At 46.3% G+C, this 23,846-nt stretch overlaps 1 protein-coding gene across 3 annotated transcripts in view; it reads right to left on the reverse strand.

The window, feature by feature from the left end:
* Nucleotides 1–23,846, reverse strand: part of CASKIN2 (CASK interacting protein 2) — a 99,622-nt gene that overhangs the window by 11,762 nt on the left and 64,014 nt on the right. Inside the window, exons 4-14 of one of the 3 annotated variants that reach the window (XM_053375887.1) lie at nt 18,364–18,461; nt 17,573–17,718; nt 16,278–16,373; nt 13,141–13,271; nt 11,805–11,913; nt 10,115–10,223; nt 9,633–9,727; nt 8,084–8,201; nt 4,594–4,715; nt 2,722–2,785; nt 1,141–1,235 (exon numbers count right to left, since the gene is read on the reverse strand). In XM_053375887.1, the coding sequence (XP_053231862.1) occupies nt 1,141–1,235; nt 2,722–2,785; nt 4,594–4,715; nt 8,084–8,201; nt 9,633–9,727; nt 10,115–10,223; nt 11,805–11,913; nt 13,141–13,271; nt 16,278–16,373; nt 17,573–17,718; nt 18,364–18,461 (1,183 nt within the window). Of the gene's footprint in view, nt 1–1,140; nt 1,236–2,721; nt 2,786–4,593; nt 4,716–8,083; nt 8,202–9,632; nt 9,728–10,114; nt 10,224–11,792; nt 11,914–13,140; nt 13,272–16,277; nt 16,374–17,572; nt 17,719–18,363; nt 18,462–23,846 lie in introns of all 3 variants that reach the window. The other 2 variants (XM_053375886.1, XM_053375885.1) reach the window with 2 other exon arrangements.

A 23,846-nucleotide genomic window follows, 5' to 3' on the forward strand; every position in this document is an offset into this window, starting at 1 on the left:
ATAAGGCAGGTATCAATGGGTTTATGTTCTTTAATTGGGACTTGAGATTTGAAAGCTGGGAAACCCCCTGAAAAAATGGGGAAGAAACCCATCCCCTGAATTTCCCCAGGTTTTTTCCTGAGCCTTCACGTCTCTGTTTAGGACCAATTCATCAATCCTGAACTTGCTGGCCCACAGCGATCTCCTCTTTTCAGCCCACTGTGCTTTTCAGCTTTCCCCCAATCCAATGTATATATTGTGGTAACCCCACATGGGACAGCATTCTACAGAGTCTTTCTGAGCACTGAAATAATAATGGAAAAAATAACACCACTTAATATTCAAATACTATAATTCTATGGTGTCAAAAGTGTTTCAGCCAGATAATACAGATTTCCTTGAGAATGGATAACTACACCCCCCCCTCCAAACACACAAAAGCAAGCAAAGTAATCCATAATTCATGCTTATAACAGTTTGGCAAGCCCAGCCAACAGCTTAAGTTTCCAGCTCATATCCAACTTCCTGCCTTCTGGATCTGCCGCGCTTACCCAGAACTCCTCCTCTTTTCCTTTTTTTGGTCCCATATTTTGCCACATTTTGTCCATAACCACTTCCCTGCCCATGGCTCTTTCAGCAGGATCTTGTGTGATCCAGAGCATCAAACAAATGCACGGTTTTACCATTAACTGATTCAAGCAGGACTGCTTTGCTCAACAAGCTGAACTCAGCCCTTGAGCCACGTATTGTGACCAGCCAGAAGCTGACAACTCCTGGAACTTTCTAACTAGGACCTCTTTATTCCTTATGGAGGGAAAGGTTTTTCTATATATATATATAAAAATAAAAATCCAAATACCAAGCTTAAGGTGTTCTCTTGATAAAATTAACAGACATGGACAAATTCTTGCCCCCAAAGTCATTCTAAACGAGTTGTCCAAATAAAAATAAGACATATACAGGGGCCACAGTACAGCATAAGTGGGGCATGCTGTAATCCACTGAGTTATTTTAATGGAGAGTGTGTCTAACTCTAGGATGGACTGAGGCAAGGTTGTTTTACACCGATGCCATTCCAATTTGTTCCCTTTTACGGGGAGTAGCCTGATGCTAGAACCCATAGGTGTATATATAAAACATTAGTTAGATTGATTTCAGTACCTTCCCTTCCAGGAGCTGCTCTGGCCGTAGATATTGGTGGGAGAAGATCCTGTCGTTGGTGTTACAGTTGGAGAGGTTCTGGTGCCCCAGTGTTCCTGAAAGGAGCCAAAGCACGGTCAGAGCAGGCCCCTGGAGCCTCGGACAGAATCAACGCAGGGCAAAATAACCCAGCGAAGCCTGTTCCTAGATACACAACACTTGCTTATTTCAGTGGGGCTCGTGTGGGTGCTGCAAAGCACCCTCATCAAAATGAATGAATGTATGAAGGCAGCGGCGGCACTTGTGAACAGAGAGGAGCGTGGGGAAATGTTCAGTAGCGGCCTGAACCTTATAAGGCATCAGAGTCTGCACACGGGGAAAGCCATATAAGTGCTTGCATTGTGGGAAGTGCTTCTTCCAGACCACCTCCCTCCTGAGGCACAGGATCAGCCACATAGGAGAGAAACTGCACCAATGTTCTGGCTGCCCGAGAAGCTTAGTCCGGGGTTTTTTTGGTGGGGTGGGTTGTTGCTGTTGGTTTTTTGTATCATTATTTTAGATACTGTTGTGATTTCGAGGAAATTGTTGAGTTTGGTTTTGTTCTTTTTAATCATTCGTTTATTGTTTATGACTACGTTTGTTATGTTCCAGTTATGTGTTTTTTCATGTTGTAAGCCGCCTTGAGCACGGTTTGAGCTGTGGAAAGGCAGTATACAAATAAAATTATGTACAGTCGTACCTTGGTTCTCAAACGCAATCCGTTCCAGAAGTCCATTCGACTCCTGAAACAGTTCAAAAACTAAGGTGTGGCTTCCGATTGGCTGCAGGAGCTTCCTGCACTCAAGCGGAAACCGTGTCAGACATTCAGCTTCTGAACAACGTTCAAAAAGTGGAACACTTACTTCCGGGTTTTTGGCATTTGGGAGCCAAAACATACGAGTACCAAGGTGTTTGAGAACCAAGGTACAGTGGTACCTCAGGTTAAGTACTTAATTCGTTCCGGAGGTCCGTTCTTAACCTGAAACTGTTCTTAACCTGAAGCACCACTTTAGCTAATGGGGCCTCCTGCTGCCTCCGCGCCACCGGAGCACGATTTCTGTTCTCATCCTGAAGCAAAGTTCTTAACCCGAGGTAGTATTTCTGGGTTAGCGGAGTCTGTAACCTGAAGCGTATGTAACCCGAGGTACAACTGTATGTATATTCACAGTTAAGCCACAGGTTAATCTAGACTGTTTTAATTTTAGTATAATTTCTATCCCATACCATCTCAAAGACTCAACAGTAAAATGGAATATCTTACTACGTATGTGAACTATACAGAAACCAAACATCAGCCGCTACCTATTTAATGCTGCTGTTGGCTGTCAACTCAAACAGGAAGGTTGGGAAGGTTTCCCCAAAGATATTTGGGAAGAGCATTCCACAACTGAAGGGCAGTCACCAAGAACGCACCTCTCAGCACTCCCTTGCTTATTGACCCTGTCAGGCAGACAGCAAACCACCTACAGATGTTCACCATTTTTAAAGTCCCTCTGCTTTCTATTTACTGAGTTTGCAATGTCAGTTTCGATCTCCCACCAGCCCTTTCGTTTCTCCTCTTACCTATCACGGAATTCGTCTGGCCATTGTGAGAATGCTGAAGATCCTCACCAGTCGGTGAAAGTGGCTGCATAAAAAAAGAAAAGGAGCCAAGACTCAGGTCAGAAATAAGACTGTACCAGGGAACCATGAAATGGGGGAACATTGTGACTTTTCTCTTCATGCTCAGCTTTTTTCATGTCGGGATTGTTTGCAGTTGACCAACTGAATGTGCCAAGGGTTAAGTGATGCTCCTCTATACTTAGCTGCTTGGGCACATGAATTCCTGCTACCCATATAGCCAAATTCTAGGCATGTAGGTCCCCACAGGCTATTTCCACCCTTCCTGGTACCTGCAGCCAAAACCAGAAGAGTTGCTGTTTTAGTCTTTTCTCTATGAAGAAGCAAGGTTAATCTTGGGGAATCAAGTCATGTGCAGGAATGCACATCATCTTCAAGATCTGGGCGAGAAAGCGGAGAAGTAGCAGGGAGGCAGAACAGTCCTTTGGGAGAGGGGATGAGCACTTGCTCTGCACACAGAAGTGCCTTGAGTCAATTCCCAGCATCTTCAAATAGGGCTGGGAATGTCCTCTGTATGAAACCCTGGAGAAAGGCTGCCAGTCAGAGTCAACAATACTGAGATAGATGGACCAATGATCTGTCTGGGTAGAAGGCAGCTTCCCATGGATAGTGCAGCAGAGCTCTCTGCACCATAACTCCCCAAAGACTGCAAAGTTCCTTTTCTACCCTCAATTATACAGAAATAGAGTGTTTTGCCTTAGAATAGTAAAGGTAAAGGTAAAGGGACCCCTGACTGTTAGGTCCAGTCGTGGCCGACTCTGGGGTTGTGGCGCTCATCTCGCTTTACTGGCCAAGGGAGCCGGCGTACAGCTTCTGGGTCATGTGGCCAGCATGACTAAGCCACTTCTGGCGAACCAGAGCAGCGCACAGAAACACCATTTACCTTCCCGCCGGAGTGGTACCTATTTATCTACTTGCACTTTGATGTGCTTTCGAACTGCTAGGTGGGCGGGAGCAGGGACCGAGCAACGGGAGCTCACCCCGTCAAGGGGATTCGGACCGCCGACCTTCTGATCGGCAAGTACTAGGCTCTGTGGTTTAACCCACAGCGCCACCCGCGTCCCTTGTCTTTGAATACACCTGGATAAATCCCCGAGATGTCCAATTTCTGATTTAGGGGAATTGTACTTCCACCAGCACAGAATCTGAAGAGATATAGTACTAATAATTTTCTTTCAAGTTGCTGTAATAAAGGGGGCATGTGCTTGTAGCCCAACAAGCAAAAAAGTAAGAAATTAATGAGTTGCTGATCTCTTTTCCCTTGAGGAGAAAAAAAATCAGCAAGCAGGGTGGGAGGGAGAGTATTTAACTCGAAAAACAAGATTAAGCGCATCCCTTGCACCCAACACAGCTCTGATCAAATACACAGCCCACTGTGGCTTAGAGAAGTCTGAAACTAGACTACATTACAATAAAAAAGTGGGAGGCTATTCCCACAGCTCATCACTTTTCGTTCTAAAGAGAATGTTAGATTTAATAACCTGCTTCCTTACACCTTTGTCGTTGACTGTATGAACACCCTCAGTCTACGGGCAACTAACCCATGTTAAATGAACTTGGGGATGTGACCCAGGAACAGGAGATAACAAAAACTGGGAATAATAATAATAATAATAATAATAATAATAATAATTTATTATTTATACCCCACCCATCTGGCTGGGTCTCCCCAGCCACCCTGGGTGGCTTCCAACAAAGTATTAAAATACAGTGGTCTGTTAAACATTAAAAGCTTCCCTAAGATTGAGGCGTGGCAGCAGTAGAGTGAACAGCAGGTTTCATGCCTTGGTGCAGAGAAATCCGTGCCCCTTTTACCTTGACATTCTCAATGAGGAGTCCAGTGATTTGGCCATTGGTGCCCTCAGTACTCTGACCGCTGCCAGCGCTCCGGATGCTGCCAATGCTGCCCTCGCTGCCCACACTGTTCCTGTCACCTGCTGCTTGGGAAAAGAGGAAAGATTTTGGCATGGGGGTAGTAAGGACGGAGAAGAGCCCAGTTGGCCCTCAAGCATTAAGCAGGCAGGCAAAGGTAGGACCAGCACCCCATCACAGATTTCTTTGCGGGCTTTGCCACAGAGCACCCAAGCAGGCTTCCCTGGCTGCCAAGACAGGTCACTCAGTATCCGGGTGAGGCATTTCAGTCAAGGGATGACTTTTTATTTCCTGTAGCAACATCCAGCTGTTATAATAAACAACAACAACAACAACAACAACAACAATTTTATTTATACCCCGCCCTTCCCGGTTCAAAAACCGGGCTCAGGGCAGCTAACAACAAATTTAAAACACTTAATTGTAAAAACAGCATAAAATACAGTATAAAAACACGAATAACAATAAAATTCAAAAATCAATTTAGGGGAAATAAGCATTAGATAATCCCCAGGGCTAGCTGGCTGAATTGGTCCTACTTGGGCCAGCGAGGAGGCCAGGGGAGAATTCGCTGTGGGGTCTCAGAGCAGGTGATCTTCATAAAAGGGGAGGGGGAGGAAAGAAAAGGGAAATAAAAGATCAGGCTGAATTCAAATTAAAGGCCAGGCAGAATAGCTCTGTCGTACAGGTCCGACAGAAGGAGGTTAAATCCTGAATGGCCCTAGTCTCATGGGACAGAGCATTCCACCAGGTCGGAGCCATCACTAAAAAGGCCCTGGCACTGGTGGAGGAGGATCCTTTCTCCACCACCCCACTCCCTGCCACCCAGTTTTGATGGGTGAGGTTGGGAAGCAACTTTTTAAAGAAGCATCTAGCAGCAGCGGTCCCTCTCATACAGGACTGATGGGGGGCGGAGGGAAATGTGGCCTGGGGGGACACAGCTAGCAGGCAGGTTTGCATGCAATGATGGGATGTATTGTTTGTGCAGCACGGAAGGTACCTCAATGGCAGATGTGCACATGAGCATGGAAAGAAGGCGTGATCAGTGGCAGGGATGTGAACACTGATGGGTTTATGCTTTGGGCGAGACTGGACGCTTGCGGCTGGTAGGCCTCGAGGAGCTAAAATGTGAACTTGAGGTGTATGCAGAAGGAAGGGGCTACCTGGATGAACTCATGTCCTTTAGGCAGGGTTTATCAGCGACAGGTGAGAACAGCCCACTGGCCCTGGAAAAATGGTGGATAGCTACTGGGGAGGGGGGGCAGTGGTGGGAAGGGGCAGGAGTGAGCATACATTAAGGAAGGTGGACCCTGTGACAGAGACAAAGATGTGTAGCAGAGCCAGTTATAAATCACTGAGAATTTTGCAGGAGGGAGCTGGGGTATAGCAGTGCCACATGAAATTTCCAGAAAGGGGATATTTCTCTATTTCTCTCCCCGCCCCCCCCATCAGGTATCTGTGTGAGCGTATGTGTGTGACGAGAGAGAAAATGATTTCGAAAGATATTTACTTGGGTTACAAATGTGTGAGGAAGAGGGTCTGGTTACACCTCCACCCCCAGCTGAAATCATATTCCTTTTCATCTGCTACTTCTCTCCATTCCTCCTCCCCAGCCCAGAGTTGTCCTCACTCATTCCCAGGCAGTGTGAATGGAGGACACGCTTGCCCAGCCCAGCAATGGCCCTGACCTGGGCTGTCAGGAGTTGGGGCTGTCCTGGTCAGGGCAGGTAGGCAGAGGGGTGCCTGCGGCGAAACGGGTGGAGGCTGCGGCCCACTGGGAGGGGTGGCAGTGGTAACCTGCTGGCCCTTGGCAAAGCTCTGGCACAGGGGCAAGGGCGCCATGCGGGGAAGAGTCAGGCCTGCATGTAGAGAACAAAACACGTGGGTCAGGAAAGCGTGTGTGCTTGTGTAGGCAAGGAGAGCAACTGTGTGGTCCCAGAAGCACTGCATAGCACTGGGGGCTACGGGGAAGGCTGCTGTAACTTGGCTGCTGTAACTTAGCTGCTCATGGAGCATGTGTGTTCACATAGGGGCGATGCTGCTGCTGCATTTTAAAAACATACAGAGGGACAGAATATTGGATGCTCATTCGTTGGCCAGACTTTTCACAGAGTTTTTCCTATAAAAGAGTCTCTCAGCAGTCTAGGATGAACATTGGCAATGGAGTCAGAGGAGCAAGTGCAGAACTTTGTCCTTCCTTCCCTGATTTTTTTCTTCCAGCCTACATAATAGGATTCCCAAAGTGCTCTACCCAGTTCTTTAGTTTCACCAGTTCATAGTGTCTACGGCTGGAGAAAGTCAAGAGAGCTCAAGGTGGTTTCAAAGAGTTACTGCAGCTTACGATGTGTATAGTCCTCTCATCACACTTCCGCCTCTGGCAAACAAGCGTTGTGTATCTTTTCACCGTTTCGAAAACCTGCAAAACCTGTTTGACCAGAGGCAGCAGCGGGAGAAAAGAAATGTGTGTGCATGTGTGTTGTTTCTGTACGCACGCCGTGAGAAAAATAAATACGCCACCTGAACCAAGCATCTCTTTAAACAACTTTCAAGTCCCTTATCTCCAGCCTCCAACCTCAGGTGGCCTGCAGTAAATATACACCTGCAAGGAAAACTGAACATCTGCAGCATCCATCCATGAGCTGAGGAGAATTACTTATTTGTATCCAATCAGAAATCACATGGCTGGCCCCAAATTTAGCTGCATCCACAATTCAGTCAGTTTTGAGGAACGAGGGTCTACATTTGTCCCTGGTTAAGGTGGGATCTGAACACCTTCTAGAAAGAAAGGTGTGAAAGTATTCACACCTTTAACTCCCAGGACTACAGCTTCCTATAACCATACAGACACTGCTTTGCTAGGCTTCCACAGGCCACCTGCATATTAATAGTCATAACAGTTTATGTAGTTTAATACATTTTAAATCTACTTTAACTCCCATTCTTCCCTTGCTGAGAAAGGAGCAGGAGCGATGGGATTCCCCCTATTCCTTTTAAAGAGGTTCCTGCTCTCTCTGTTGCAAGAGGTCCTCCATGTTATCCTTTTCAGAAAGCACGGCAGAAGGGAGCCCCTTTGGATATTCTTATATTCACGATCCTCCTCCTGAAAAAGTGGGGAGCTTCATCTCGTGCAAAAAGTGTGTTTGAACAGTACTGGGGGTGGTGGGAAACCATCGTGCCCTGAATAATCGCGTCTCTGGTGCTGTTTGACTCTGGTGCTGGTCCGTGTGAAGGCAAGCGTTGGCAGAGAGAGGTCACTGTCATTGAGTTGCTAGGGTAGGAAGTGACGGCGATGATGCAGGCAGGGAGAAGACAGTGACTGAATGGGGTTTACTGGGAAATGAAATCACAGGTTTTCCTACTCCCTTTGCAGCACCCCCCCCCCATCACATCTTTGGCCTCCTCCAGAGTTCCCCAGTTGTGTTGGTGGACCAACCTGTCCGCTTGCTGATGACTTCGACAATGGATGGAGGGAAGTAACCAACTCTGTCAGTCCCTTTCTGAGAGTCATGGATATGACCCTTCCAGCGTCCGTCTGCATGCTGCTCCAGAACCTGGTGGGAGAAGAGTTCTCATGATCAGTGGGACTTGGTGGATACAGGATGGCAGAATCAGGAGGTCGAAAGGGACTACGGGATCATGATATCTAAGCTCACCACAAAAGCAGGGTTTTGTAAAGCTGGTGTGCAGCACAGTGGCTTAGCGACTGAGTTACGACGGAGGAAGCCCCCTGTTCATATTTCAAGTAGGTGGCCTTAGGGTATTCATTCTCTTCTTACCTAAACCCCCCCCCCCAATCTGCAAGATGAAACTATAAATACAAGGCCTACATATTATAGGGTCGCTGCATGCTTGTGCTTTATTCTTTGCTCATGCAGAACTCTGGCATGCACACAGCTCTGTCAATATGTTATACCTCCCCTATCCACTGTAATTTCTATTACTTCGTGAATCTTCTCTGTTTTGCCTGCATCCTCCTTTAACTCTCTTGACCATACACAAAATCTGATTACAATAGTACTTCTACTGCCTCCTATATGGTAGAGATGATTCTTCTGTTTATACAAGCTAGGACTAGGGATGGAAGAATCTGTCACTTTTGATTTCTCCAAGTTTCTCAGTTTTCCAAACTCAGGTTCGGTTCACCACATTAATGTACCAGTCTGCCTTGTTTTTTGTTCATTTTTTTAAAAAGCACTCATTAAAATTAATCAATTTTTAAGAGCTCATTATCCCCAATAGATACAGTTTTGCAAGCAATGCCCTCCAATATAATGGATTTTGTATGTTAGTTTCACCTATATACACATTTTTGATGATATCTTCCTCTGATATGTGCATTTTCATGCACCTTTATTTGAAGAATTGCACCGCGAAATTCAGAGAAATGCAAATTTCAAAGCGTAGCTGTCTCTCAGTTCACACACTGGTTTGGGGAAGTGCAAATTTAGTAGATCTGCATTAAAATCATAAAGTAAAGGTAAAGGGACCCCTGACCATTAGGTCCAGTCGTGACCGACTCTGGGGTTGCGGCGCTCATCTCGCTTTATTGGCCGAGGGAGCTGGCGTACAGCTTCCGGATCATGTGGCTAGCATGACTAAACCGCTTCTGTCGAACCACAGCAGCGCACGGAAACGCCGTTTACCTTCCCGCCGTATCTACTTGCACTTTGACGTGCTTTCGAACTGCTAGGTTGGCAGGAGCAGGGACCGAGCAACGGGGATTCGAGTCATGGGGATTCGAACCGCCGACCTTCTGATCGGCAAGTTCTAGGCTCTGTGGTTTAACCCACAGCGCCACCCACGTCCCTTATTAAAATCATAACTGGGCCCAATTTCTTCCTCAAACTCTAGTAAGCCTAACAATTTTTCAAATAGGTCACCGCAGTCCTAGCTGAGGTCCATGCATGGGATCACAGAACAGATGCAGAGTGCTGCCTCTTGGAGCGTTTCAGGAGCTTCTATGGCCTCCGCCAATCTCTTACCGTGATAATATCTCCGGCACGGACATTGAGAGCAGTTGGGTCATGGAGGTTCCAAAAATCCTTCAAAGCTCGGACCTTCAGGATTCCTGATGCCTCTGAAGACAAAGGGTAGTGGGAAGTGAGAAGGAGGGGGACAGAGGGGGAAAGACATGGGCAGGAAAATTAGCAAAAAAAGGGAGAAGAGGACGTCGTTACTTGCTGTGAGCTTCATTCTTCCTTTGCCCCACAGCATACGCATCTTGGTATGTTGCAACCAGCCTCCCCTGTAGCTTTGCAATGTGGGCTCCTTCACGTTATAATTCAGCGAAAGCCAGGAGGCTGAAAACCCCCAAGTACCAACCCTGCCCCTCCCCAAGAGATTTCAGTGCTGACCCCCACATGCCCTTCACCAGTTTGCACCATCCTAGGGGTTTATTAAGATGGATGCCATCTGCTTCCTCCCCACATTAGGGCCTAATGGGGATACTTCTCGGCCTGCTCACCTCGTAGTAGTTGCTTGATGTCCTTGCTGGCGTGTGAAGTGGTGAACTGGTTCACAATGTCCAGAGCTGTCTGGTTGTAGGTGTTGCGGATGTTGACATCGATGCCACCCTACCCACAGAGACAAAGTTAGCGGTGGGCTTGGAAACAGGGGGACAACTTCCTTGAGGGAACTTTTTTTAAAAAACATCTAGGCTGGTTTCAGCATTTGAGTACCGGTATTTGGCTGAGCTAGTGCTGGTGCTAGTGAGATATTCACAAAACAAAAGAATTGCTGTGAAAATCCCTGAAATGAGAAGTAATTGACTATAGAGTTAAATTAAATAACAAAAAATGAAAAAATTTAAGGAAAAATTAACCTAGAATTAAACAAGAGCAGTTTGTTTGATATCTTATAATGTTCTCTTAAATAAGGCTATGTTTAAAACTTGCCATTGAGGTTTTCATACCTTTTTTGTAAACTCAGCGAAGCGTTTCAGCCCTGCTCTTGAGTTTGTTTGGTATCACTTAAAATCATTTAAGGTTTATAATTTCTTTATTTCCTTCTGAGGAAATTGATTAGTTCAGTGAAACGAGTTTTGTAGCCGGCATCTCGTTAAGTCTTTGTTTAATTCTAGGTTAATTTTTCCTTAAAGTTTTTGATTTTTGTTACTTAATTTACCTCTATAGTCGATTACTTCTCGTTTCAGGGATTTTCACAGCAATTCTTTTGTTTTGTGTAATTTCTTGGTTCCGTGACTGTCTTTTTTCCACTGGTGAGATATTCACGGCAGCCTGCTTATAATATCACAGTCCTTGAGAGCAAAAGCAGGCCTGTCTTTACCCAGAGACTGCCTCCCCACTGTCTGAGAAAAGGTTAAGCTCGCAGAACAAAGTAGACTAGGCCAGTTATAGAGGGTCGCGTCACACAACATGCAAGGCCTCAGATTCAAAACACAGGGAGGCCTTGGGTTTGCCTCACGCTCTCAGCCTCAGTTTCCCATAAGGCAGTCATTACCCCCCTTCGCAGAGAAGGCTAAATAAGTGCATTAAAAGTGCAAATGAAACAATAAACAAACCGATCAACCCCTGTATCTATTTCGTAACACTGTTTGCAGTCGCTTCCAGGGATGGGTGGTTCCAGAGTCACTCTGGCGAGCCCCAACACAAATGCTAGCATCGACTCTGGCTGGCCACATATTCGGCAGCCATGGATTATAGGCGCAGACAATTGCATGTGTGTTGGGCTACTCCATACGGGGAGGAATCATACAGTACTTCTTCACATGGCTACCAAACACTCAGTTGGTGTGCACATCCAAGTGGTGTTTGTGTGTGAGAGAGGCTAGCAGCTCCCTCTTGTGTACTTTCAGCACAGGACAGGTGGGTTGTATGACCACACTTCTTGTCGGACTAGAACTGAACCAGAGATTGGAGTTTCTCCTCAGTGCTATATATCACACCAAGCTGCAGGCCGCATTCTTTTCCTGCCTCGGGTGACAGAGCTACCACGCTTTTCTGCACAGCATTTCCTCTCGGAACTGACCCACAGATAGCCCAGTGTCTCCTCTGTGGGCTCTCACACCCTCTACTCTTCTTTGTTCCCTATTTCTGCCTCGGCTCCAAGGCCTGTGGCCTCTCCAAGGGCTAAAGCCTTTTGGTCACCAGGCAACCATTCCCCGGCCTTGACTACGGCTTTACTTTTAGTCTCACTTGCAGCAGCAGGCGCACCACCTCGGTCTTCCCATACAACGCTGCTTCATGCAAGGCAGTCCCCGTCTTCGTCTGTTTGTTGATCTCGATTCCAGCTTTCAGAAGTTGCCTGTGAGGGGAAGGAATATATAAGCAATGAGTGCCAGCAAGTCAAAAGATGTGACTGATTGCTCCAGAATGAATACTCAAGTCTTGATGCTTACTATGTGCCACTGGAGAGGTTGGCGTGTGTGAGAGAGACAGAGAGAGAGAGAAGGATGGCTGGCAGGTGGAGGAGATGATCAGGGCGCTATCTGTGTTGCAAGAAGGATTAAATGGCAGAAGGACACTGTGGGTGTATTTACCCTGTAGTTTAGTCTAACGTGCTAATTTAAGACATAACCCTACTGCTGTAGGGATTTCACTTGATCTGTGGTAATTTGGTGAACAGTAAATTCAAATGCTTTTGTAGACCGAACATTTAATAGCTGGTTGGCTGGTAATTATGGCTGGTGAGAGAATGCTTGAGTGTCAGGCTTGGATGTTTAGGATTGCTAAGGATGTGGAGTCTATTGTATTTTTATGTTTGATTTCTGTCTGTAATGTTCTTATGTTTACAATAACATCTAATTTTCCTGTTAACTATTTGATCTTCATCTATAATGTTTTGCTTTGGTATTTTGTAATGCTTAGGTTACAACTTAGGTTGTAAACAGCTTTGAGATTCTTTTTTAAAAACAAACAAACAAACAAACAAACAAACAAACAAACTATAAAACAGTATAGAAATAATTGGGGGGGGAATAGTACTGAGCTAGATGGAGTTGGTCTGACTATGTTCGGCCCTCTAGGAATGAATTTCCATTGTAAGCACCGTATTCTCTGTATTTCTTTAATTCAGGGATAGAAAACCTGCAGTCCTCCAGATGCTGTTGGACTACAACTCCCAGCATCCCTGACCATTGGCCATTACTGGCTGGGGCTGATGGGAGTTGGAGTTCAACAGCATTTAGAGGGCAACAGGATTTAGGAGGGCTCTGTAGCTTCAAATTCTGATGCCCCACACGGCACATAAGGGTCCATGCAGGAATGGAACAAATGAAGCATTTGCAAAATAGGGTGCTGCATGAGAATATAAAAGTAAGAATGAACTCAACACACCCAAACTGCAGTGTAAGGCATAAAATAGATACGACATTCAGATCTGAGATTCAGATCTCAGGAAGGTTAAGCTGGGAAGCTAACAGATGGAAATATCTGAGAGCGGTGCGGCACATGCTGGCACCTTGGGGAACTTGAGTTGGGCTGAGTGAGGCCATTGGATTCTCCCTGCACTGGAAGTGCCCAAAGGTCTTACCTGATTATCTCTTTATGCCCGTTCTTGGCTGCCAAGTGAAGAGGAGTGGTGTAGTTAGGGTCACTTGTGTCTTTGGATTGTCCCTCGAGCAGAGCCACACACATGTGGCTGTTCAAAAGCAGCTGGGCCACCTAAAGTAAACAAAAGAATGGAGGCAGGGTGACAGAAGGAAGCGAGGGACCCAAAATGATATCAGACGACTGACAGGTGAGTGGTCTCACCCACCTGTTGAAGTTGGCCTGCAAGGTTACAAGGAGACGACTGAAATCCCCATGGATCACCTGATCTGCTTTCTGCAGGTTCAGATGCACCTGAAGAGATCTTGTATATCCAAACTAAGCAGAATTGTCACACACAACCCAGGCGTTAGACGATGTGTGGGGAATTCTATCCTGCTGTGTAAGGAGCTGCTGATCCAGCTGTGAGCCAAATGGGAAGGTCTTGTGGGCCAAATTCCATCCGTAGCTGGAAGTTCTGCATCCACACCAAGTGCTTTGAAGGAGCCACTTCTCCTTTTCCACCATGGCGGACAAGAAAGTGGGTGGGGGGCAATGGATGGATGACACCTGCTGTATCTTTGCCTTGCTTCAGAGCTCTCAAAGGGGCAGAGGTCCTGTGCCTCTTGGCACCAAGTCGGCCTTGCTATCACAATTGCCTCAACCATCTCTTTTGCAGGCAGAAAGGGTACAAATGCAGGGCCCAGGGCTGCAGACTGGAAAAGGTCGCTACAGTGGGAAATAGTTTCAACATTAGGGAGCTTTGGGTTTGAGCTGGCCTTGCCCGCAGGAACACCTACACCCCTACACAAACAAAGTGGAGCTGGTACTAGAGGCCTGCTATTCTTTATTACGGTGGCTCAAGATTTATCACCCTATTTATAGCCCATTTGTTATAAAAATGGACATTGAAGCCACCCCCTGCCTTGGGATGAGAATAGAATAATGCCATTCCTTTGCCTCCCTTTGGTGCACGTCCCTTGCGCTAATACCCACCCACCCCTCCTGTCTTCACATACATTTGCTGCCCTGCCCTTTAGGTTAGGGGGAAGTCCCCCACCCCCAGGAATTCTGAGCAGCCTCTCTGCACCTGTCTTGAATAGTGGAGACAGAAATCCACTGCTAGCTCTGCCAGGTTGGAATCCCAGGCCTTCTGGCCCAGCTGCCCTTGCTTTTGCCTCTGCAGTCTGGAGGGATTAGCAAGGCTCAGGGCCTGTCTGGCTTCTGGTGGGAGTGGTGGAGAACAACCTGAGTATGAATGCAGTGGGAATGGAGGTTCCTGGGTGCTGCGTTATGTCCCAGTGCCATGGCGAGGCCTTACACAGGAGGTATCCCTCCACAACCCCTGGGCCTACTCACAACTGCCTGAAGCAGCGTGATTACCAAGAAAGCCATTCTTTGGCATGGGGCACAGGAAGACCTTTGGAGATGTATGAAGACTCTATAGCAGCAGGAGTGGGGAATCTGACTGTCTCCATTGGACGGAGGAGAGAGAGGAGATATGGATTTTGTTGAGATTACATCAGCCCAACCCCGCCTGAAGCTGGAAATAAGAACAGTGAAAGGGATAGGGTGGACCACAGTGTACACCATTTTGACAGCTTCTGAGACTTTCAGACAGAGAAGAAGAGATGTGGATTATATTTATAAATGATTTATTAATGAGCTGGTTGTATGTAAAATAGAGGATTCAATTTGGCGAAATGTGAAGGGTGGGTGGCGCCAGGAGATTGGCAGTGTTAGGGGGAGGGAATGTATATTATATATTTATACACACACACAAATTCTAGGGGTTTCTTTTTCACCCTCTGCATGCAGCACCGGTGAAGCTGAGTTGTTTATTACTGGGGCCAGATGTCATACAGCAATGTCCAAGGCCATGTTAGGGAGGAATGCATGCATGTTGTCTGGGAGGAAGCAGAATCTGTTTCTCTCAGGCAAAGTGTTACTCAAGCGGTATCAGAAGGAAATGTTTCAAAATTGATGAATGACTACTATAAAAGATTATTTACTCTACTCGATGATCATGAGGACAGGTTATAACAACGTATAAAAGCCATAGCAGAAACTGGTAACTGTACAGGTGATGTGTGGGGAGAAGGGATGAATGTATTTTGAAGGGACAGCTGGAAAAGTTATTATATTCGGAGCAGCAAAGGAGGGAGGAAAATAGAGGGGACATCGGGGGTGGGAAGTCAGCTTTTAAATTTGTACTGGAATTTGTAGTGATTTGGTGACAATTTGTTAAAAATTGTGGAAAATCAATAAAAATAATTTGGGGGTGGGGAAGGTATGGGGAATCTGAGGCCCTCCCACTGTTGATGGGCTTCAGTTCCTGTCAGCCTCAGCCAATGTGACCGACAGTGAGGGAATGATGTCAGTTGCCGCCATCTTGAGTTATGATATTGTTCCACCCTAATAGCTGGGATGTTCCTTCGCAGCTGGCTTAGAAAAGTTCTGCAGGACAGGATGGAACAAAATAGTTATGCTCTTCCTACATTACTGCCAGCAGCTGTGGAAACTCCTGCTGTGCCAGAGCACATTATCATTTCCATCATCCTCATCCTCATATTTGTTAGTCCCTTTATCTTGCAACCGAAGGCAACCCAAAGTGGCTTACAACCAAATAATGTTGTCTGTGGTAATCATGTCATTGCAGGTAATTACTACTACAGTGGTACCTCTGGCTGCGAACGGGATCCGTTCCGGAGCCCCATTCACAACATGAGCAAAACGCAACCTGCATCTGTGCGTCTCGCCACTTCTGCACATGACGTCATTTTGAGCATCTGCGCATGCGCGAGCGGCGAAACCAGGAAGTAACCCTTTCCGGTACTTCCAGGTCGCCGCAGGACGCAACCTGAAAAGATTTAACCCGAAGCGTCTTTAACCCGAGGTATGACTGTACTACTAAAATACACATCTCAGGTGTCAAAGGTAAAGCCATGAGTCTTTATCATTCACCAAAAGCTATGCAGTGAAGAAGCTGGACGCACCTCTGTGGGGAGGGAATTCCACAGATATGAATCGTTGTGTGCATTAATTTCAATGGGTCTCCCCTGAGGAGCAGTAGTGTTGCATACACCCTGTTGCTCTCAACTGACTTTCTTGCAGGCGGTGGCTATGGCTGCTTCTGCTTACCTTTAGCCTTCCAAACTCACAGGCCAGGTCCAGGGGGGTTTTCTTTGCTTTGTTGATGAGGCATGGGTTGGACTGGTGCTGGAGCAGCATCTCTGACTGCAGGACAGACAGGAAAAATGGAAAGAGCGAAGTGAAGCTGGAAATGCCAGTAGTCATACGCTTTGCACATCTTGCTTCCTCGTGATCTCCCAAAACCCTCGTACAAGACGGCTCCTGCCAGGAACCCAGAGCAAACCACTGCCTCTGCTTCTCCTGCAGCTAGCTGGCCTAATCCCTGAGGTCTAATCCGTATCAGTCAAACCTTTCCTAAACAGCCCCCAAGTTCTTCCCAAGGTTAATATAATACAAAAGTATAGGTCACCTTGTGGTATTTTCATCTCCCTCCCCTAGGAAAGTGTCTGTACCATGTAATAAGAACAAAAAAATTATTTCCTTCCAGTAGCACCTTAAAGACCAACTAAGTTAGTTCTTGGTATGAGCTTTCGTGTGCATGCACACTTCTTCAGATACACTTGAAACAGAAGTTGCCAGATCCCTCTTTCTGTACATGTAATAAGAACATTGTTTTGGGGTGCACATTTTAAAAATCTGCACATTTACTGTGATTCTGGTATCTGATACAATGCCAGGTATCCAGAGAATCTAGGCTTCCATGTAAAAAATAAAAATAAAGCAAGGTTCTAGCCCGTAGGACAGGGCAGAGAAGTAGAAAATATGTGGCATGTCTGATGAAAGCTCGGAAAATTTAAGCCTTTAATACCATACATATTCTGCCAGCTATTCCCTGCTTCCTCATCATATTGAAATTTAATAAATGTGCACTACTGTAGTCATCAGAACTTAATATATTCTTGATGTACAGCTTCTCTTTTCTTTTTCTTTTCCTAGTGCATTTGATCTGCAACATGTATGCCGCTCTGCTTATGGGTTCAGCCCAGGATAAAACATCATACAGATACTTGCTGCTTCTCAGACCAAGGTGTTTTTTTTCCTGCCGTTTTTATCCTCACTCCCGCCTAGAAATTCTGACAGGAGATGATTGAATGTGATCAATTACAGCTCCCAAGAAGAAACTCCACAGCTCTCTACTGCATTTCATGTTGGGCACTTGTGTTAATGTGACAGTACTGCACTGCAAGTTCAGCTGCTTTGTGGGTTTTGTGTTAGGCATGTTAGATCATTATGAGGGCTCCAAGGTATGGGAGACCGACAGCTTTCAGACTGGCGCACCATGATCTGGATCTGACTGACAAAGGAAGTCTCATCTCTTCCCTTCCAAATGGTCCCTCACTCACCACCTCATAGTGGCCATATTGCGCCGAAAGGTGCAATGGGATCTGCCCATCCAGCGACGCCATATTGACTGAAGCAGCTGCTCGTAGAAGCAGGCGTGCTGGCTCCACCTTCCCTTGCCAGGCAGCGTAGTGCAGTGGGCGCATTCCTGTAGGGAGACAGAGACAGGCTGCATAATGTGGGAATGACTAATCTGATGGGCACCCACCAACTGAATGTTCTGCAAACAACAGAAGACATTTTTGTTGTGGCAACTTTTCCTGGCTGAATAAAAAGGTTTACACCTTAGGTGTCCACTACGTATTGTTTTAACACCTATTTTCAGTTGTTTCCCCCATACTTAAAAAACAACAACACTGTTTCAGCTGTTTTATGGAATGCTACTTAATCCCCTTGAGAAAGGTGTAGTAATAATAATAATAATAATAATAATAATAATAATAATAGTAAAGCAACTATTCGAACACAGAATGAGATGATCTGGGCCAAATAAGACAAATACACTGAGCACCCAGCATACAAACCTTCTTGTAGGGGGTGGGTGGGCAGGGGCTTAATGAGTGACATTATTCTAGGTGGAGCAGAAGATGGGAGTTGCAACCTCCTGCTGATAACACTATTCAAAACTTGCATTTCCCCGAAAGGACTCTTCCCCAGCATACTGTTTGTAAAAGACAGTTTTTCCTTCATGAAGTGAGAGCTAGCATCAGGCGATTCCCTCACTCTGGCTTCTGAGGACAATAACAGGGAGGTTCTTTTTCCTCCTCCTAAGAAAGCAAAACAACTCTCTTACCGTTGATGTCCTTAATATCCACAGTGGCCTGTGCCTCCAGCAGCAGGGAGATAAGTTCCAGGCTTCCAACCAGGGCTGCATGATGTAGTGCTGAAAACCTGAGAAGTGGGGTGAAGGCAACATCCTTAGACAGAAGCAGCAGCAATAGACTAATTAGCTTAGAGCCCAGTCCAAGTTTCCTTATAAGGATGTGGGTGGCGCTGTGGTCTAAACCACTGAACCTCTTGGGCTTGCCGATCGGAAGGTCAGCGGTTCGAATCCGTGTGACATTGGTGAGCTCCCATTGCTCTGTCCCAGCTTCTGCCAATCTAGCAGTTCGAAAGCATGCCAGTGCAAGTAGATAAATAGGTACCGTTGCGGCGGGAAGGTAAACGGCGTTTCTGTGCGCTCTGGCACTTGGCATGGGTCCTCCGTACACCAGTAGCAGTTTAGTCATACTGGCCACATGACCCGGAAAGCTGTCTGTGGACCAACACTGGCTCCCTTGGCCTGGAAGCGAGATGAGCGCCACAACCCCATAGTTGCCTTGGACTGGACTTAACCGTCCAGGGGTCCTTTACCTTTACCTTAGGTTAAGACCAAGGCTTAGGCTGAGACCAAGGACAGCCAGAATGCTTTGCAGCAGAGTGCGGATTTGAAGCTCAGTGTCCCAGGCCCAGGGACTGCCAGTCTTTTTGGGCCCGCAGACACATTTGTTAACTGGAGAAACTGTTGTGGACCACACACACACACACACACACACACACACACACACACGTACGTCTATTGGCTACAATTGAATGCTGCTTTAAAGCCTAATTTCACCAGGGCAAGGAGACCCTGTGTAGGCCAATATATGTCCATAGGCCCCATAGCCCAACACTCTAACCACCACAGCCACACTGCCTGATACAAGCTTCCCACATGGTGGGGAGTGTTGGTATTGCTAGGTTTAGCCACATGGTGGGTGGCTAGAGACAATAAGCTATGCACGTGGTTACAGGTGCTTTGCTGTCAGCTTTTGTGCCATTACTGTGTGACTCTCAGTTGTTCAAAGTGGCTAGCCTGGCTCTGAATAGGGAACACAGGTAAAGGTAAAAGGTAAAGGACCCCTGGACAGTTAAGTCCAGTCTCTATTCAGAGCCTGGTTTGCTTTTGAACTGCTAGGTTGGCAGGAGCTGGGATAGAGCAATGGGAGCTCACTCCGTCGTGGGGATCTTAACTGCCGGCCTTCCGATTAGCAAGTCCAAGAAGCTCAGTGGTTTAGACCAGTGTTCCCCAACCTTGGGCCTCCAGCTGTTTTTGGACTACAACTCCCATCATCCCTCGCTAGCAAGACCAGTGGTCAAGGATGATGGGAATTGTAGTCCAAAAACAGCTGGAGGCCCAAGGTTGGGGAACACTGGTTTAGACCACAGTGCCACCCGCGCCCCTTTACCTTTTCTCAGTCTAAACCACCTTATTGACTTCCTGTGAAGATAAAATGGTCCGGGTGGTGGAGGAGCCATATAAGATAACCCAATATTCCTTGGGGAAAGAGAGGGAGATAAATATAATAAATAAAAACCTCAGTGGTTTTTGTAGCACCTGAAAGATGAATAAATTCATTATGGCATAAGCCAGGGGTGAGGCCTGTGGCCCTTCAGATGTTTAATATAAGATTGGGTTATCTTATATGGCTCTCCCAGCTCCCCAACCATTCTATCTTCACAAGAAGTCAGTTAGGCTCCCATCAACCCCAACCAGCATGGCCAATGGTCAGGGCTGATGGGAGCTGCAGTGCAGTAACGTCCACAGGGCCACAAGTTAGCCACCTCTGCCATAAGCATTCATGGACTCCACATCATCAGGTGCACGAAGTGTTATTCTCAGTTAGCATCTACATGTACACTAAGGATAACACCATGAAGCAGGCTATAGGTCATGGAAGCTTATGTCATAATAAATTTGTCACTTTTAAAGAGGCCTTTGTTATTTTTGCTGCAGCAAGGCAAAAACAGCTTCCCTTGTGGACATTAAAAAAAAGAAAAGTGGCCTGCATGACACTCCCAATCCTCTAAATCTGCTGAGGAGGGAACTCCTCATCATCTTCTTTCTCTAATGTGTCCAAGAATTTTAGCTGTGGTAAGAGTTTTTCCTCAGTGAGTCAAACGATATTGCTTCTACTCTACATGCTCTTCAACCACCTCCACATTCCTGAAGCTTTATAAAAATGGCCAATCTGAAAGAATGACCATCCTTAGGCACGAGAAGAAAAGTGACAAGCGTGAACAAGGCTAGGTCACTGCACATTCAGGGTTGTCCGGCTGCAGCTTGTCAAATGCCTTCCACTTTAAAGGTATGAAGTTGGCAATTTGATTTCCCAGCTTCCTTTCTCGGATCAATGTGTTTCCGCCCTTGCCTGCTCCCGAACATTTGGTATAGACATCTGTTGCTAAGTTTGGAAGAGGAAGTAAGAGCTATGAAACATGCAAGCTGATATGTCATACTATTGTACAAACTTCTATTGTACAAAAGCAGGTAAGCTTTCTTTGAAGTGTACAGAGCATTCTGTTTGAGGAGGCATTTGTAATTCACGTTTAACATCCATTACTGTTTTTGTATCTTCCCAGGTTTGTTAGACCAAAATGAAAGAAGCTGAAGTTTCAGGGTTTTCAAAAGATATTCTGAAATAACAGACATCTGCTGTTAGTTTACAAAGTCAGGGACAGCTCTTTAAAATAAGAATCCTGTCTTAAAATAAGTGAGATCTGGCATCCCCCAGTTCTTTGTGAGCTGTTGTCTGCAGTTTTCAGGTGCTGGCTAGACAACCCCAAAATGCTTGACAACACATTTCCCTTTCTTACATTTCCCAGTAAACTAGAAGCTCACAAAACTTTTCTCTTTTCTTTTCTTTTCTTCTCTCTTCTCTTCTCTTCTCTTCAGAGACCTCACTATGTATACCTTTGTAGGTGGGAAGGTTCTCCTACCATTGTTCTGGGAAACACAGAACAATTTCCTTTCATCTTGAATATATTTTGTAATTGGTTTCATGCTTTTAAACTGCTTAGAAGCCACTTTGGCAATTAAGTGGTATAAATATAAATATGTGTGCATGAAATGATGCACACTCATGCAACGAGACCTCTTCTGGGTTGCAACCCTCTAACCCTTTGGAGCACATTTAGTGGGTGCAGCTATGAAGTGTGGTGGGAGAGATTTGTTGTGTGAGCAGGTCTTGTTCTGTGCACACAGTAACTTAGTTGAATTCAATTGGTTCTGAGCAAGTTTCCTATTTGTGCCTCCCCTTTGTCTGGAATGGTATCAAACATATCTTCCTTGTATGACAAGAGATGGAGTTGACTACAGCAAGGTGTTTTATGTCTACTGATGCCCAGCTTATAGGAGTTCTCCTAATTCTTTTTTTCTTAAATAACTGGCATGCAAGGAACAGTTCTGCCAGCTTTTCTCATTGCTGCCCCCTTTCTAAAATGGCAATATGCCGGTGTTGAACTTCTCCCTGTTTACGCAGCTCTTAAATTCACAAAGGCCCTTTTTGGAGCTGTGCCCCAAACTATGCTATTTAAGAATAGCATGGAAAGATCCATAAGCAAGGGTAGGCCTGACGAGTTTACAACTTGCAGGGGATGGAGGCGGGTGTGTGTGTGGAAGAGACACAAAACCCTAACACTGTGGTCTCTGGTCTGGGGACAGATGACAAGCTATTCCCAGACACGGTGTCTTTCTCATTCCCTGTCCCACCTTTCTTAGCCTGCCTAGACTAATGGCAGTCTCTCTCCCAGCATGGCTCTCCTACTATCCTGAGTGTGTGAGGCCTGTGAGAATGAATAGACCCTGTGTTTCTGGCTTGTGAAAGAGGCTTGTTTATCCAGTCTCTCCCCCCCTCCTCAGGCTGCCCTACACACACACACACACACACACACACACACACACACAGCCAGCTCCCTTCTTCCACTTGCTCAGTGCTGGTTCCATTCATTCAAAAGGGCTGGGGCAGGCTCCGAGCCCACGGGAACCAAGCCCCTATGGCAAGGGAAAGGCCGAAGCCTTCCAAGCAGCAATAAGGCTGGAAGAGTGTGGAGGGCAAGCTTAAGTCGCGAGCCCGACCCCTGGAACGGCTAGGCTGTGAGGGGATTGCCGTAGCGGATTGGAAGTGGTTGTCCCATTCACCTCTCAGAGGAGCCTGCCTGAATCGGAGGGATGAATAATAGCAGCCACTTCAGGGCAAAGTACCAGGGGGAAACTCCCCCAGGGAATAATGACAGGACCCACAGGAGAGGTCTTTTCCTTAGCCGCAGGCAGCCAGCTAGCAGTCACCTCATGCTGGGCTTCTGCTGCAGGCCTGGATGTTCCAATTATCCCCACGGTAACCTCTCGGTGGGAAGAATGGGTCCTTGCAGCCAGGAGACTGAAAGGGCACGGTGCCCACTGAAGAGGCAGGCCCAAAGAGCGCCAATGAATAGGGTTTGGGAAGCTGCATTGCCATTTGCCTAGCAGGGGAGGGCAACATGTGTGGGTCCCCAAAGCACTTAGAGGCAGCCTGCCATGCTGGTTAAAATTCTCCATTTCATTAAAACAAATAAAAAGGAAACCTTCTACCCTATGGGGGCTGCAACTAAGCTCCATAATGCAACTGTCATTGTTAGGGCTGCCACCGTGTTTCTCTCTGGCAACTACAAAACAGTCAGAAATTCAACAGGGGCAGTGGCAGGGAAAGCCTTACTTGAGTGTCATGTTGACATTCAAGGGAGAGAAGTTATCTCCGCATTGTAATATCCTTCGTTCTGCCTAATGGTTCTGAATTTTGCCAGTTCCAGGACTACAAAATGCAGTGTGGATGGAAAGATATGGATATAAGATTCTGATAAGCTTCTAAACCATATTTATTGGATACTCCCTTTATACAGGCGTTTATCTGAAACTGTCCTGGCTGAGAATCTGATGTACTCCTTCCTGGCTAGCACTCTGCCATGGGCCTGAAGTCTTGACAAAGCCCCATTCACTTCAACATCCATTTGGAAATCTGTGGGAGTTAGATGCAATGTCCCTGTTACAATAATTGGCTGGGGAAGGAGATGGGGTGAGAAGACAACCACTGGGGAGAAAACATTTTGCTGTACGTGCTGATAAAAATGAGGGAAAGTAATATCACTGCTATAGGAACAGAAATACAGGAACTTATACCACTAGTTAAGCAGCATAAGCTAAATTGTAATGCACGCTATGACCTTAATCCACTGTGATTGCTTGTCAGTGTTCTGGGATGCTACTGTACTTTCTCAAGAGTGGGGTTAGCAGAGAATATCTTTCTTAGCAGCTAAGGAGCAATTGCCTCCCTGAGTAGGTGCCTTCACAGCCATGGCCGGCTCAACCATTAGGCAAAGTGAGGTGATCACCTAAAACAACTGATTTGGGGTGTCATAAAAGGGCAGGACATGGTTAGTTATTAAATATATTATTATATTTTAATACAAGGAAGGGGGAAGTACTTGTGGGATTTTCTG

This window comes from Podarcis raffonei, chromosome 2 (genome assembly GCF_027172205.1).
Source record: "Podarcis raffonei isolate rPodRaf1 chromosome 2, rPodRaf1.pri, whole genome shotgun sequence".
Lineage (NCBI taxonomy): Eukaryota > Metazoa > Chordata > Lepidosauria > Squamata > Lacertidae > Podarcis > Podarcis raffonei.